We start from the raw sequence: 15,897 nt of genomic DNA on the forward strand, positions 1-15,897 counted from the left end.
CCAGCGTCTTCCTGGACTACCCTTCAATCTCTTAGCCCCAGCTTTCATAACAGGAAAGAAAACATAAGCTAGAACAAGCATCATGAATGGAACTGCAAGCACAGTTTTAGTCACTGAAATGCCTGGCTGTGAATTCATCAGATGGCCTTGGGAAAGTCACAGTCCCCAGATAGCAATATGGGAGTGATAATAATACTGACCTGTTGGACACAGCTGTTCCACAGCCATGTGATTATGTCACTGTGATAAATTCCCAACCACTCCTGAGGTACTGTTGCAGTTCACTATTGGGAGTCCTTTTTTAAGAACATCTTTCCTGCTTAGAATCCATAGCTGTGCTTTTTGCCAAAGGGGACCAAATTGTCCAGCTATCCTTGAAGTATGTATCTAGGAAGAGCCAGTGTAGTGTAGTGGTTAAGAGCAGCAGACTCTAATCTGGAGAGTCGGGTTCGATTCCCCATTCCACTGCATGAAAAACAGAGTAGAATTTGGATTTATACCCCACTTTTATCTCCTGTAAGAATACTTAAGAATGACTGACCCGGCTCCTTGCCTCTCCTGTGGGACACCTTGTGAGGCAGGTGGGGCTGAGAGAGTTCGGAGAGAAGTGGGCCTGACCCAAGGTCACCCAGCGGGAATATAGAAGTGGGGAAACAAATCTAGTTCACCAGTCAAGAATCTTCCGCTCATTGAGGAGTGGGGAATCAAACCCAGTTCTCCAGATTACAGTCCAGCGCTCCTAAGTACTAAAAGCACATCCACAGTTCTCCTCGGGGACTCTCTCAGAAACAGCACTTGGAGGGCAGGAGGCAGTATAGAGCCCCAAACATCTCTTGTCTGGAAAGTCCTACAAGATCACCATAATTCAGCAGTGACTTGACTGTACACACACCATCATAGCATTATAGCTGAACAGACCTCCTTATAATTCTACCACAACAGAAAGGTCCTGGGCCCGATGATGCGGCGAACCTATGGCACGGGTGCCAGAGGTGGCACTCAGAGCCGTCTCTGTGGGCACTCGCAAACAGAGTCCCCCCCACACACACATCTAAGAGGCTGGCAGGCTGCAGGGCTCAATTAATGTTAGCATTAGGCCTAAGATTCCTGGATTTTGGAAACCCAGTGTAAGGTAACCCTGTTAAAGCGCTGTGAAATGCTGTTAAATTCCAGGCCTGATTTACTCATGTGAAGAACAAAAGCACAATCCTGGACCTGGAAGTAAAACTCGGTTCGGTTGGCAGCGTGGGGCTTGCTTCTGAGTGAAACAACCCTAGGGGTTGTGATTTCCACCCATTAGGAAAGAGTTACTTAGGATTTTAGCTTCAAAGCAAGGCTAACAGATTACCGCCGGAAAGGCTTACTCCCTAGTAATGCACACCTAGAAACATTTTTTCTAAACTAAAACCTCAGTATTCAGGTTAAATTGCCGTGTTGGCACTTTGCAATAAATAAGTGGGTTTTGGGTTGCAATTTGGGCACTCGGTCTCGAAAAGGTTCGCCATCACTGGTCTAGGCTTACTCTTTAAAAAATGAAAGCTGGGATTATGTTGAAATAGCATTTAAAACACCATAGCTATTTAGTGTTATCAAGACTTTAAAAATAGTTTCTCCATTCGCCCTCTGGTGGCAGGGGTAGAGAATGGAAGCAACAGGAGAATCAGGCAAGGAAGTGCAGGAGAAAGTCTGTATGAATGCTCTGTTGACACTGCAAATGACTCTGTATTTGCAGCAGAAATGAAAGCTGTCTTCCTTTCCCCTGTGGAAGCAGCTATTGTTTCTGTATCTGCCCGGCATTTTCTCTTTCGGCGGGTGCTTTTCTCCTCTGCTGTTTCCCGATTAGCTTTTGCAAGACTGGGACTTCTGCTACAGCTCCAGAGGTAGGAATTGGTTTCTGTTTGTGAATAAACACACAGGGGAACCATTTGGGAAGGGTTTGGTCATTTTGTGTTGACCAAACAAGATTCTAAAATAATGGATAAGGAACAACCAGTGGGATGCTGGAGTCTGTCTTGCTAGATTTGAGAGAGTGATGTTGATGGTTCCCTGCCACCTGATCAGCCAGGACCAACGGGATATAGATGCATCATGGATGGGTGTGGAGAAAATCAGTGCATAGAAGTTTCCAACATGACTCAGGAGCTAAAACTAAGCTGGCCATTAGTATGAAATGAAAACAAAAGTGGGTACATCTGTGGATGATGCCCATGGATACCAAGTTGATGGGGGGGGGGGGGCGCAGTTCATTCTAGCCTCTCATTGTGGGTAAAAAAAAAGAGCCACTAATGTATTTGCCCAGAATACATGATATTGATATTCTTTGAAATCTGCCTTGGGTATTTAAAATCTGCCTTGGGTAGTGACACGTTTTATTTCCTCCAGATGCCAGGCCTCCAATGTCCAAGCAGAAAAGGCAACCATCAGCCTTGCCGTCAAGCAGCATTTCCTGCCTTCAAAATGGTTTGGATTGGTGAGTACAGTCATGTGAGTCTCTTTCCTGCCTTCAAAATGGTTTGGATTGGTGAGTACAGTCATGTGAGTCTCTTTCCTGCCTTCAAAATGGTTTGGATTGGTGAGTACAGTCATGTGAGTCTCTTGCCGGGTTTGGATTGGTGAGTACTGATCATGTAGTCTCTTCAGAGAGAGCTCCTGAAGCAAATTAAGCAATGGGAAGAAGTCACGAAGGCATGCACTCTCACGGGAGAGAAGGGTTTTTTATAGAGGGGAAGAGAAGGTACATCCTGATATTTATCCTAACCTGATATTTATCCTAACCAGGATACTGTACCTCTGTGAACAGAGTTAGAGTTTAACACCTCAAGTACCCCCTCGCCAACTACAAATCTCAAGGATGGCTTCTTAGAAGGCCATTCCTGGCTGATTGCAGATTTGAAGGCTTTCACAGCGGAACTCAACTGAATTTGTTGTAGAACTTTTTAGGACTGTATAGCCATGGTCACAAGTAGATCAAATGTTCCACAACGTTTCACACTTTTATCACAGAAGATGCCAGCCACAGATGCAGGTGAAGCGTTAGGAGGAACAGAATCTACCTGTGACTCCCACACAACCTGGAAAGCCCACAACAATATGTTTAATGGGAAAATTGACATAAGCAGATATATGACTTCTAGTAGCAATCTTCTCACAAAGATCCAGATCACTCGTGAATTTTAAAACAATAAGGGGTAAAATTTAGTCTGAAACCACCTCCCTGCAAGGGTTGCCAGTTCTAGTCTGGGAAATCCCTGGAAGGGGTTTCACCTAGAATCTATGGCAGTGGTGGCGAACCTATGGCACGGGTGCCAGAGGTGGCACTCAGAGCCCTCTCTGTGGGCACGCACAAACAGAGTCCCCCTCCCCCTGCACATCTAAGCTGGCCTGGGCCGCTGGGCTCGATTATTAGCATTGGAAGCCTGGGACCTGGATTTTGGGGAAGTAGTGTAGAGCAGCAACCTGTTAAGAGCTATTATTAAAAGCCAGTGCCAATCCCTTTACCTGGGAATGAAATTTCGGTTTTTTAGCGTGGAGCTTGCTTCTGAGTAAACCCTCTTAGGGTCGTGATTCACCCGTTGGAAGAGTTGCACGGTTGCTTCAAAGCAAAGCCACCGACTTCCACCAAGCTTACTCCCGAGTAACGCATGCCTCGGAGCCAACCATTTTTTCTAAACTAAAACCCTCAGTATTCAGGTTAAATTGCCGTGTTGGCACTTTGCAATAAATAAGTGGGTTTTGGGTTGCAGTTTGGACACTCGGTCTCGAAAAGGTTCGCCATCACTGATCTATGGTATACCATACAGTATGGCTGCTGAGACTGCCATTTTCTCCAGATGTAATTCTGGGAGAATCCCAGGCCCCACCTGGAGGCTGCCAACTGTATTTTCCTGGATGACCCTCAGTTGATTCAGGAACCTGATCCACAGAAAGCTAATTCTGGCTTTCTGTTTTTCACATGTCAGGGCACACCAACCGCAGGAGAAGAGCTGGAAAAAATGCTGCCACTACTCCCAAAGCTTCTTTATATGTGCTCAAAGTCACTGAATGTACTTTGGATGGGAAGTGGGTACTGTTTGCTAAAAGCGTTCTTAGTTTAGAAATGCCTCTGAGCATAATAACGTGGGGAGGGGGGAGCATCTGTTTCTGCCTTCGCTGGTTTTATCAAAAGAAAATACCCATTGGTTATCATCTAGGGCAGAACTTCAAATGATAACAACAGATCCGTGTTTTCAAATGCAGACCTAATGGCTCTAAGTGAGGGGAAGGGATGGTTTAATGCACAGGAATAACAGGTGGGGAGAAAGATGTTGAACTTTCATGTTGCCCCCCCCCCCCCCCCCGCTAAGAGAAACATGGCAGAAGGGAGAAGTGCTCAGCATCTTCTTCTCACCTGCTGCTTTTCCCATAAGAAATCACCCCTGCTATCCTTTACATTTATTGCTAGCCAGCCACTGGTCCCTTAATCTACCTGTAATTTTTCAGTGCTTGCCAGGGGTTCTATTGACAAAGCAATATCCTCTGGGGATTTTGCTCAGAGAGCAGGGAAACCACTTAAAATGGAGAGGGCGAGTGCCTACATCGAAGCAACCAGAGAGAAATTACTTTCTGGCTGACTGATTCTGAATGGTTTGAAGAAAAGAACCGTGAGAGTGCATTATGGTAATCAAGAAATAACAATGAGGAGGAAAATAAGGATTGTAGTAGTTGAAACAGAAAGGCAAGGGAGAAATGTAGCACTGTTATGTAAGGGAGAAGGTCTGGTATTCTTGAGCTGTAGGAGACGCTAACTCCACTGTGGTGCACAGGGAGGGCTGACAGTGATGAAAAATGACATTAAGGAGTACTGTGGGGCATTGCAGCTGAAAGGGCTCTCTAGCCCACCCAACAGTTTTCAGGGATCCTATTTGTAGGGAGCCCTTCCTGCGTCATTTTGCAAATAATCCCTGTGCATCACAAAGGATTATAAAATTCAGAATCCTGGGAACACCGTTTTGAAGAGGCAGCCTCTAGGGGCTGCTCCGGCTGTATTTTCAGATCTTCACTTAGCAACATCTGTAATTACAATCCTATGAGATACACCCTTCCAAATCTAAGTCAATGAGCTTAGAATGGTGTAATTCTTCCTAGGACTGTGCTGTGTAAATACTCCAGAGACTAAAGGCAATTCCAATGTTTGCACCTGCCCATAGAGATCAGCTTATACCAGTCTAATGCCTGTATCGATAACTGTGACCTAAAAGTTTTCCCCTTTGAAATGTGTGCGCACATCATTCCATCCCATCCCATATATAGAGGGGTCTTGGATTCAGCAATTATCCCCTGTTGTTTTTCTGTTTCTTCTTCAAGTGATAATTCAGCACAGTGGCAATGGGAGTATCAGATGGTAAACTTCTCTGCACTTTCCCCTCCCCACTCCTCTGCAGCAGTGGCGTAGATTCCATGGGGACATCCGGGGACAAAAGCCCCAGGCATCCCTGTGAGAGTCTCGTGGTGGGGCGCAAAATCGCCCCCCACACTGCTGCCCAAGAGGCAGGCCTCAGCCCACCCCTTGGGTTGCAGACGATCCAACTGTGGCTGCTCCACCAGGCAGAGGGGGTGACTGCGAGGAAAAAACCTATGTGGAAAAGCCCATAGTTTGCAGGGGAAACCACAGAAAGGCAAACAATGGGCAGCAGTGGCATCTGGATTCATGGAAATAATCTGCTGCAGTTTGGGAGCCCAAACCAGAGCAAAAAGCCCATAAGCTCATGAGTTATGACATAAAAGTTTCTATTTTATTTCTGAACAGATATAAATAGATTGTAGGATGGTAACAGGCTTGAAGCTCAGTGCCAGCTAAAGTGTTCCGATCCCATCCCAGCTCCCCTGTGCTCAGACCCGGCCTTGACAACCTTAGGAACAATAGTTGCCTAAGTAATAGGAATACTCACAATCCTATTCAGATCAGATTTTTTTTTTCTTTGCAGGAGAAATTGGGAAGAAACTGATGCTACCGCCAAGGAACCTAGGAGTATTTTTGAATATGAACCGGGGAAATCATCCATCCTTGAGCACCCTGAGTCAGTAAGCAGCCCACCCTGGATTTTATTATGTAGCTTTCCCTGACTTCACCAGCAACAGCACAAGTTTGTGCCGGGATTTTAATTCAGTTCATTTATTTGATTCAACCACGGCCACTGCAAAATTCTTGAAATAAAAGGACAGCCTTTTGGAACAATACGTAAGAATCAGTTGACATACCAAAGGAATGAAATCAGCGGGTCTCCAGCACAGAGACTGGCAATGTCTTAACAGTAAATGCATTTCAGAATTTCTCAGCTACTTTAGCGAGTAATGCTCTCCTATAAATCACATGCACAATCGGATCAGCCCAGACCTAATGGGGTGCCAAGGTTATAATCCTGTGCTCAGTTCCTGGTAAGTGAGCTCCTCTGAAACTCAGCACAACTTATTTCTATATAAGCATATCTACAATTGCATTGCATGGCTCATGATGCCCAAAGGACAGAGGGGGAAAAGCGCAGATACTGAACAAACCTGGGCCCCTTCTGCACACGCAAAATAATGCGTTTTCAAACCACTTTCACAACTGTTTGTAAGTGAATTTTGCCATTCTGCACAGCTTCAAAGAGCACTGAAAGCAGTTTGAAAGGGCATTATTCTGCATGTGCGGAATGAGCCCTGGAGTTCCATCTGAAGAATTACTTTTTGTGGTGGGAAACATACCCACAGACCAAAGGATCTAGTCAGGATTATTAGTGAATGCAGCCTCTTTGCTGATAATTTAATTTGCCTTCTTTTGCTCTTTACAGCCTAAGAAACCCCCCACAGCGTTGCCAGCACAGCTTCGCATGTCATCCCCACCGATCGAGGTGAGTACCTTTTTGCGGTGCCAAGGGAAACACGTGCTCAGCCTGGCTGCAAAGCCAGGACTGGGTTCCAGCCAAGCAGAGGCTATAAACCTCTTTGCAAAAAGGGAAAGCAGCTTAGAGACTATGACTGTGAGCAGGAGGGGAGGGCTGCGTGCTCAGGAGCCTCCCTGAAGGCTCCTCCCAAGAGGGCTGCAGTACAGCTGTGTTTACTGGCTTCCATGGAGTAGGATTCTTTGTTATTTCCTCTCCCCTCCCCTTCCTCTGCCTTGAGGATTGTTCTACATACTGCCAAAAGACCTGCATTCTGTAGACGGAGAGAAATCCAGGATTCAGAGCCATTGAATTATGCTGTAATCCCACAAGGCCAGCCACACCACGAGTACCTGTGGCCCAAAACTCGATTTCTGCTGCTTTGAGCGGAGTCCAGAACCCTGCTCCAAGCAGAAGATGGGGCCTGGAGTCCAGTTAATGAAACTGGAATTACAGTAGCATATTTTTCTCCTGCTTTATGTAATTTATTAAGCCTTAAAATACCCGCGTGTTGTATAATTGTTTCTGGTTTGACTAGTGAAGGGTGAGGAGCTATTCAAGGCACTGAAACCTACTCTGCATCCCTTTCTGCCTTTCGTCGTTACGGCAGGCATTTCTCACTCACTTTCAAGCCTTTACCCTTAAGTGCTAGTTTTCTATGTGTGAGAATGCTTCCTGGAGCAGGAACAGTCTGTTATGTGATTCCTCTACCTGCCGAGATAGTAAAGACACACACCAGGCCTCTGCCTACGTCTGTGCTATACCCATCGCTGTCCATTAAACTGTGAGTCAACACAAATAGGACACAGTGTTTGCACCACATATTTTAGGGATCAGCTCTTATGGCAGCGTTCATATCTTGGGACAGCACCTCACCGTCATGCACCAATTTATTTATTTACTTACTTCATTTGGATCCCACCTTTCTCCCCAGTGAGGACTTACACAATTCTTCTCTCTCCCATTTTATCTGCACAATAACTCTGTGAGGTATGTTAGACTGAGAGATTGTGACTGGTTAAAAGTCACCCAGCGAGCCTCCATGGCACAAGTGGGGATTCAAACCCAGGTCTCCCAGATACTGACCTTTTCTACATGAGTTGTTTACAATATATCCTGCCACTAAATACTACATTTTTAAAAAATTCCACACGTTCAAGATATGCTTTCCCTTCTTTTTTTTCTCCATTGTTTTCCCAAATACTTTTACTATTACTGCTTTAGGTCAGGGGTGGCCAACCTATGGCACTCCAGATGTTCACGGACTGCAATTCCCATCAGTGCCTGCCAGCATGGATAATTGGGTCTGATGGGAATTGTAGTCCATGAACATCTGGAATGCCATAGGTTGGCCAGCCCTGCTTTAGGTAATGGTGCCTGCTCCAGTAGTTGGGAGGGGGTTTTTTTGTTTCCTGCTTCCATTTTGAATGGATAATTCTCAGTGGTAGAAAAGGAGGCTGAGACATCTTTTGAAAGGCTGCTTCAGTGTAGCTCTGCAGTCACACTGGAATGCTTTCAGAGAAGAAAAAAGAGGAGGGCTGTTCTTCTGCATCACGGATGATATCCCACCACCATCAGAAATAATACATTTTCAGCAGTAGCATGTGGAATAAATGCAATTGAAGAGCCAAGGAGAGAAAAGGCAGGGAGTGGGGAATAGAAGTGCGTGGGATGATTTCACAGAAAACATTCCAAAATTCAAGGTTTGACCACTGGGAAAATGTGTAGTAAGCTGTGCATGTGGAAATGGCTACTAGCTCCACAGTTTCTCTAACATATGAAGCTGTCTTGTATTGAATCAGACTTTTGGTCTATCTGTCAGTGGCTCTCCAGAATCTTGGACAGACGTCTTCCATATCACCTGCTACTTGATTCTGGAGATGCTGAGGACTGAACTCAGGACCCTTTGCCTACAAGGCAGATTCTTTACCACTGAGCTGTGGATCCACCTTTGATTGCTGCTGTCCAGCGTCTCTGAAGCAGGCATGTCTCTGCTTCCTCTGTCTTCTCATCGGATTCCTCCTAAAAGCAATATGGTTCACCGTGGCCTCTCAAGGCTGTTGTATACATAGTAATTGATGTGCATGTTTCTGTTTTCTGCCAGGAGTTACTGGAGAAGGAGCTACAGCAGCTCAGCGAACAGCTGGACAAAGACATAAGAGCCATAGAGATTCGCCAGCTTGCCCTCAAGGTAATTGTTGTGTTGCCACCCACTGGTATCAACTACCAGCGCAAGTGTCTATGTGTCTTGCAGCTGCACTAGCTATCCTGATGTTGAGTTAGAGCATTTGTCCTGCCCTTGCATGTAACAAAGAGCCCGTCCCCACAAAATTTCCCTCAAATTCAGAAGACCTGTATGGAAAATCTACGTTAAGTAGCATTTCCAACGAGAATTGCTAACTCATTCACTGGTCCAGCTTCTGTACCTTGAACATCAACCTAATTCAAGTTTTAAAACACCATTCTATGCAACCCTTGGGGACTCGGTGGATGACGTTAGGCCAACTGTGTCGAGCTGTATGATGAGTTTTCTTCCGAGCTGTATGATGAGTTTTCTTCCGTTGTTCCACTTGTGTTTTATTTTCATTTGAATACTTTGTGTTTAACGCTTCAAAGTTTTAAATGTGTTTGTTAGTGACTTTGTATAAAAGGCAGGATAAAAAATGTTTCAGTAAGAAAATCCGTTTGAAGTACGCTGGATTAGGCACATTGAAGTCTGCATGTAAACAGGATGTGTGATTTTTCAGGCACAGAGATAATGTAGTGGGGGAAGCTTCACTAGCTAAATTTCTGTGTGTCAGGCCACTGTTAAAGAGGCAGACCAAATGAACTTTACAATTTTTAAATGTTATACTTTTATGTGCTGCCCTTCTCTGTTTCAGCTTCCTTGTTTTCACCTTCCTGGCTACATTTGTGTATTATAATAAGTGTCAGGAATTTAGTCAATGCTGATTCAGAGTACTTAAGTTGGAGGGGTGTGATGTCAGGAATGTCACAGGGCTTATTTGTGAGTTTCATCCAAACCGTGGAAAATGTATTTTACCAGTAAAGAATGGAAATTAATGGAAATTTGGCCATTTAAAACTCTCAAATGATCTTTGGCAATTATTGTTGAAGACTCTCGAGGCCGGAGTAAACTCACACAGCCCAGAAAATCCATAACCACCAATTATTGGTAAACATTGGTAAACTTTATAATTTACCCTTTAAATCCAACTAATCTGATTGATTTAGAATTTTTTTCTTTTTAATTGGTACATACACTCTATGGAGCCTTAAAATAATTTTTAAAAAGACTGCTCCAACCAGCTGCATTAAGAGAAGTGCAGGGAGAATTAAGAATCAGCAATTTGGTAGGTAGGTATGTATTTATTTATTTAGATTTATATGCTGCTTTTCCACATGGGCTCAGAGCAGCATACAAGAAGGATGCAAATGGTTTCCATTCTGTTAGGTAGACATTTATTTTTTTAGACTGCTTTATCGTGTGACTACAAATGGAAACTCGTTTTTTTACAAAACCATCACATTGGAGGGAAGACAGAATTAACGGGGAGTCTCAACACTGACCAAACTCCTGACATTGACCGGAGTATAAAACATGGTGACCTTTAGGACCCTGGTTTGTCCCGCCCGCCTCCGCCGGCTCCGGCTCCTTTGAGTGCCCTGCCAGAGTGACTCGCTCGCTCTCCCGCCCTCCTTCCCTGCTGGCCGACTAGTTTGTTGCTGGCTGCTTTCTGCGCGGGACGGCGGCTCAGCCCAGCCCAGCCCAGCTCGGCTCTTTCTCCTTTCGGTGTCTCTCTGCAGGGCTCCTCTGCCAAGCCCTCCTCTGCCAGCGCTCCTTCGCCAGCCTCTGCTGCCCGCCGGTGAGTATGGACAGGGCTTGGAGTTGTTTGCGCCCACTGTGCGGTGCCCAAGGAGTTTCCTCGTCCAGCTGCCACACCTTGGCTTGCAACGGGTGGCGTCATCCTGGAAGCATCTGGGGTGGATCCGGAGCCTGGGGAAAAGTTGGAGCGGAGTAAAAGGGAGGAAAAAGGGGGGCACGGGAGGAATGGAGGGGGTGCAGGATGGGAGAGAAGGGGGGCGGGAAAGAGAAGGGGGGGATAAGTTGCCAGGTACTGGGAAGAAGAGGAAACTTTGTGTTTGGCATGGATTTCACGTTTTCCCCCACCCACCCATATACTTTTGCCCTCTGCAGAAGTTAGTTTGGTTGGTGTTGTATCATGTTTAAGATAAGAAGGTAGGTTGGAGCCCCTGTGTGGAGCAACTGGCAACTTGACTTGGGGAAGTTTTCTTTTAGCAACCTTTCAGGGGACTGACCGATGGAGCTTCCATGCTTAGAGGCAGTATACCTTTTGATTGATAGATGCCGAGAGCAAACAGCAGGGTGAGGATATGACATCATATCTGCCTGTCAGCTTTCCAGAGGCATTCAGCTGGGAACAGAATGTTGGACTGGACGCAGAGTTTATTCTAAGCTTCAACACCATCACCACCCACTGTGCATGGCATCAGTGCCGTGTCCCACACAAACCGCAAGGAAGGGAAAGCAACAGGGGAAGAAAGACAGTATTCATCTTCACGATGTTTCCTCCCCTCTACCCGCAATTTTAAAGAAACAGCTTATCTCCTTATTAAATCCCATGTGACCAACTGCGCAAAAAAACCTAGTTTTCACTGTACTATTTGTCATTCCGCTACACAAAATGTCCAGCTGAAATATTAGAATAAAATGCTAACCCGATGGGTCTTTTGATCAGATCCAGCAAAGCGATTCTTACAAACTTCATTTTTTCATGCACATCTTGTCCAGGGTTACTGTCGCTGCATCCACACAATGTTGGATATTCCACACAATGTTGGATAACTCTGGTCCCTTCCACACATGCACAATAATGCACTTTCAATCCACTTTCACAATGGTTTGCAAGCGGATTTTGCTATTCCGCACAGTAAAATCCAGCTGCAAAGTGGATTTTGTGGCTGGCATCTTCAGAGGTGTATCACAGGGCACTAGACACTAGCACTAGACTCTGTGTAACAGACTTCTCTCTGTGATACACCTCTGAAGATGCCAGCCACAGATGTAGGCGAAACATTAGGAACAAGATCTACCAGACCATGGCCACACAGTCCAGAAAACCCACCACAACCAGTTGAACCTTTCAGAACTTCACCAGACTTCCTCATCACGCCACTTCCTCATCATTCAGCATGCCTTTCTGGATAGGACTAATTTTATTTTATTTTATATCCTTCCCTCCTCGACCAGGCTCAGAGCAACTAACATACATGTTAGGTAATTTACATAAAACAGGATAAACAACAATTTAAAGCATACCATGAAAAATCCCTGATGGTGGTTTAAATCTAAATTATTTGCCCATTTAAGTCCCAACTACCCAATCTCATAGCTTTTATTTGGGTATAGGAGGAGTGTAGGTGTTGAGGCCAATAGATTTCATCTGATTTTATCTCGGTTTCAATTGTATGCCTGATGAAATAGTTCGTTTTTGCACGTTCTGCAGAATTTTGCAGTATCCCAGAGAGCTCTAAAAATCCATGGGCAATCCATTCCACCTTGTAGGAAGCCAGCTGTACATCCTTGAGGCTAGAAATCACCAGAAGATTGCTATTGGAGGACCAGGGTGTCCTCCGCGGGCAGTATGGGGTTGTGTGGTCCCAGGCCACACAAGGCCTTAAAGGTTAGTACCAATAACAATTACTTTGATGTAGGAATTCTAGATGCTGTATACTGTTTCTGTTGGAGTCAACTCCAAAGGGTGATGAGACTAACTAAAAGACCCCCAATGGTCCCTAACATACCACCATTCTCAGTCTGCATGCTCTGCTTCTTCCAAGTTAAGTCTGATTTCAACATGTGGCATTCATACTTGGACCCCTTACCCTTGTCAGCGTCTCATTTGAACTGCACCATCACCCCCACAAGGTGTGCTTCTTTAGCACACCAAAAGCAGTTAGCCTGGTGGTGTGTTGTGGTGGCATTTTAACTGAGGACACAGAGCTGATTTGTGCAAACAGTTTAAACAAGATGCAGGGTAGTTAAAAGTCACATGGGTGCATTTTTGTCTCTGCAGCTCTTTGTGTGAGGGGAGACTTACTAAGGCACCCAAAATTCTACGTGTTTGTGTTGAAATTCAAGGTTGGCAGTCCTGACACACCTGCATGGGGTTTCTGGATCATGGAGACCAGAAGCCGCAAGCTCATGCCAAGCTACTCTCATGACCTGTTCACCCCTCTGCAGAAATCATCTGATTTGCCTGGCATGGGCTGAAGCTGTCATTTGGTCAGGGCTGACCCAGGACATTTTTGGTGCATGATGTATCAACCTTCTCTCCCCACCAACACACTAATTAAACGTAATTCCAGATTAGTCTGTGACTGTTAAAAAAAAACCCAGGGATCTCATGGTCTTTTAAAGACTAGCAGAATTGGTTTCAGCATCAGCTGTTGTGAGTCAAAGTTCACTTTATCAGAAGACTCTGGTGCACCTGATGGTGAGCCTCCGACTCACAAAAAATTATGCTGGAGTCAGTTTTGTTAATATTTAAGGTGCAGTTAACTCTGAATTATACAAATAGTCATCCCCCAAGATGATGTCTGCACAAACCCTGTTAGATTTGAGTGCACAATAATCGAATGTTCATATTTTATGTATCTCACAAAGCAGGCGCCACCTTGTAAAGCCTTTGGCATGTTAAGTTCGTGATTTAAGATGCCACAAGAGGGTTTGATATTTTGGCTATAGCAGACTAATCCAGACCAGAAATCAAGAGCATTCTTTTGAGAGGATTGTATTCCTGTCTCTCTCAAAGGCATTTATCTCTCTAAAATAATTCTCAGGAGGAACTGATGTAGAATTTGCTTTTTAGCCACTAGATGGAAAAACAAACATTCATTTTCACCTGGACTCGCCAATAAGTTAAGAGCCACATGTTTGGTTTTGGTCCCTTCTTGTCCTTTCAGTGATCTTGCTAGCAGCAGCTGAGGATCACTGCATCTGAAAATCTTGTTTTTAAAGGACAAACCCACATCTTTTGCTTAATTGTACATACATACATACATACATACCTACCTACCTACCTACCTACCTACCTACCTACCTACCTACATACATACATACATACATACATACATACATACATACATACATACATAAGCCTTTATTGGCATAGTCAGAAAGAAATACATAAATCTGCTTAATTGTATCAGAGTTCTTTACTGTGCAATCCAAAAAGGGATGCTGAAATCGCAGTGGAAGTGACAGAAGTGTTGTGGCATCACCCGTGCCACAAGCGCCGTGCAAAGTGGCATGAGCACCGGCACCGTGGCAGAGCCCAAACCCAGAAATTTGGCCCTGGGGTGGTAGGCATCTGCCACGGTAGCCTCCACCAGCATGGAGTGGGGAGTTCCAGGGGTGTTCCCAAAGCATTCCCACTTGGCCCAGGGATGCCTCCTATGCTAGCAGCCGGTTTATGCCACTAAAAAGTGTTGTTTAAGTCAGTGTTCCCAGTGGGATTTTTCAGGCTGCCAGGTTTTTACAAAAAAATCTCCCTTCTTCTGCCACTTGAAACCTAACTGAAGACAGTGCAGGTGTGCTGCCACTCTGCCACCCCCGCCCTTTTGGATTGGGCTGCCTGATACAGTATTATCTGTAAGCCTTACAACAAACCTTTAAGATAATTCTGTGTTATTCCACTCAGAGAAAATGGCCTGCTGAAAATTACCTAGCGAGTTCAAGGCTGAGGACAACACCTGAAACTAGGACTGTTTGGCTATGAGTCGTTAGTTGTTAGGCAACTAACTGGCAACTTCAAAACATTAGACTTTTAATCCATGCGGAATGAATACCTGCAATTCTGCAGTCCCTTCCAGAGCAGCAGACTCTCTTTCATTCCCGGCCATGAGTGTTGTGGCCTAAAGTGGGGCGCGCCTTTCGTTCTTGCCACCTCCATTTGGAAGTAGGCATCGTCCCTTTAATTTTTTTAAAAGCCTAGAGTTAAACTTCAGCAAAACAGCTTCTTGCCTGCCAGTTTCTTGTTGCTGCCTCAATGCTTCCTGTTGAGCTTGGCTTCTGCTTGCCAAGACAACTTCAGGGGCCCCGGGCTGGGATAAGGGGTTACAGACAAGCCCGTTGCTCATAGGAGGGAAAGAGGGAGCAGAGAGTACAAGGAGGGAAACGGGGCAAGGGAGGCAACCTACAGCAGATCTCCTGCCTCCGTCCTTTCCCCAGTCCTCTTATCAGTTGTTCTTTCACAAAGAGAGGAAGAGCTGGCTTAGAAGGATGAGTTAAGAGTGGAAGTAGCTGATTTGGGAAATAGAGGAGGTAGAAGCAAGATAGATCTGAGCCTGTGGTGTGTGAGGATTTGAAGACCATAGGGAGAGTTCTCAGATGAGAACTTGGCTTTGGGGCCCTGCTTCCTAGAAGGCGTGTTTTTCCTTCAGTTCTGACTGTGATGAGATTTCACCAGGAAGCTATTCTTCATATGGAACATGTAGAGTTGGTGGCATCAGTCATGCCTACGTGGCTCTGTGAGGACATAGAATGAGCGCTAGTAAATTGCTTTATTTCTGTATGTTGCAGATGTGGAATTTGGCAGATGGTGGGGGAAATATTAGAGTGGATTACATCTCCCTCTTGAAGTGTAAACTTGCCTCCTGAATGTGCAGACAAGCTTTCATTCTGTTCTCTCCACCTGTATATCTCATCACAATATGTTTTTGCATCTTTACCCCATTTCCTCTGCCTCAAAAATGGCTGCAGGGATCTAACTTTTATTGTGATTTTTTGGTGTTCAAGGAAGTTATGATATTGCATTTGAGTTTTTGCATCTTGGTTGGCCCCCTTGCAAGTTGATCTAAGGATTGAAATGCACCGCTTTGACCTTATGTGTGCATCAAAATAAATTTTGAACATGTTAAGAGGAGAAATCTCCTCAGTTTACCTCAACATTCATTTCCTCCCGTGGCATCTTTG

General features: G+C 45.1%; 2 protein-coding genes across 4 annotated transcripts in view; both read left to right on the forward strand.

Annotated features, from left to right (window-relative positions):
- The window catches only part of LOC125441985 (vinexin-like), a 36,150-nt gene extending 34,266 nt beyond the window's left edge, over positions 1-1,884 (forward strand). The window contains exon 6 of the mRNA XM_048513072.1: positions 1,733-1,884. Coding sequence (XP_048369029.1) covers positions 1,733-1,884 — 152 coding nt within the window. The remainder of the gene's footprint in view (positions 1-1,732) is intronic.
- Positions 1,855-15,897, forward strand: part of LOC125442119 (vinexin-like) — a 32,899-nt gene continuing 18,856 nt past the window's right edge. For 2 of the 3 annotated variants that reach the window (XM_048513268.1, XM_048513269.1), the window contains exons 1-6: positions 1,855-1,880; positions 2,383-2,470; positions 5,964-6,060; positions 6,810-6,869; positions 9,004-9,090; positions 10,707-10,765. In XM_048513268.1, coding sequence (XP_048369225.1) covers positions 2,397-2,470; positions 5,964-6,060; positions 6,810-6,869; positions 9,004-9,090; positions 10,707-10,765 — 377 coding nt within the window. In that variant the 5' untranslated portion in view covers positions 1,855-1,880; positions 2,383-2,396. Of the gene's footprint in view, positions 1,881-2,382; positions 2,471-2,553; positions 2,573-5,963; positions 6,061-6,809; positions 6,870-9,003; positions 9,091-10,706; positions 10,766-15,897 lie in introns of those variants that run through there. The other variant, XM_048513270.1, reaches the window with a different exon arrangement.

Source organism: Sphaerodactylus townsendi, linkage group LG12, assembly GCF_021028975.2.
Source record: "Sphaerodactylus townsendi isolate TG3544 linkage group LG12, MPM_Stown_v2.3, whole genome shotgun sequence".
In the NCBI taxonomy this organism is placed as follows: domain Eukaryota; kingdom Metazoa; phylum Chordata; class Lepidosauria; order Squamata; family Sphaerodactylidae; genus Sphaerodactylus; species Sphaerodactylus townsendi.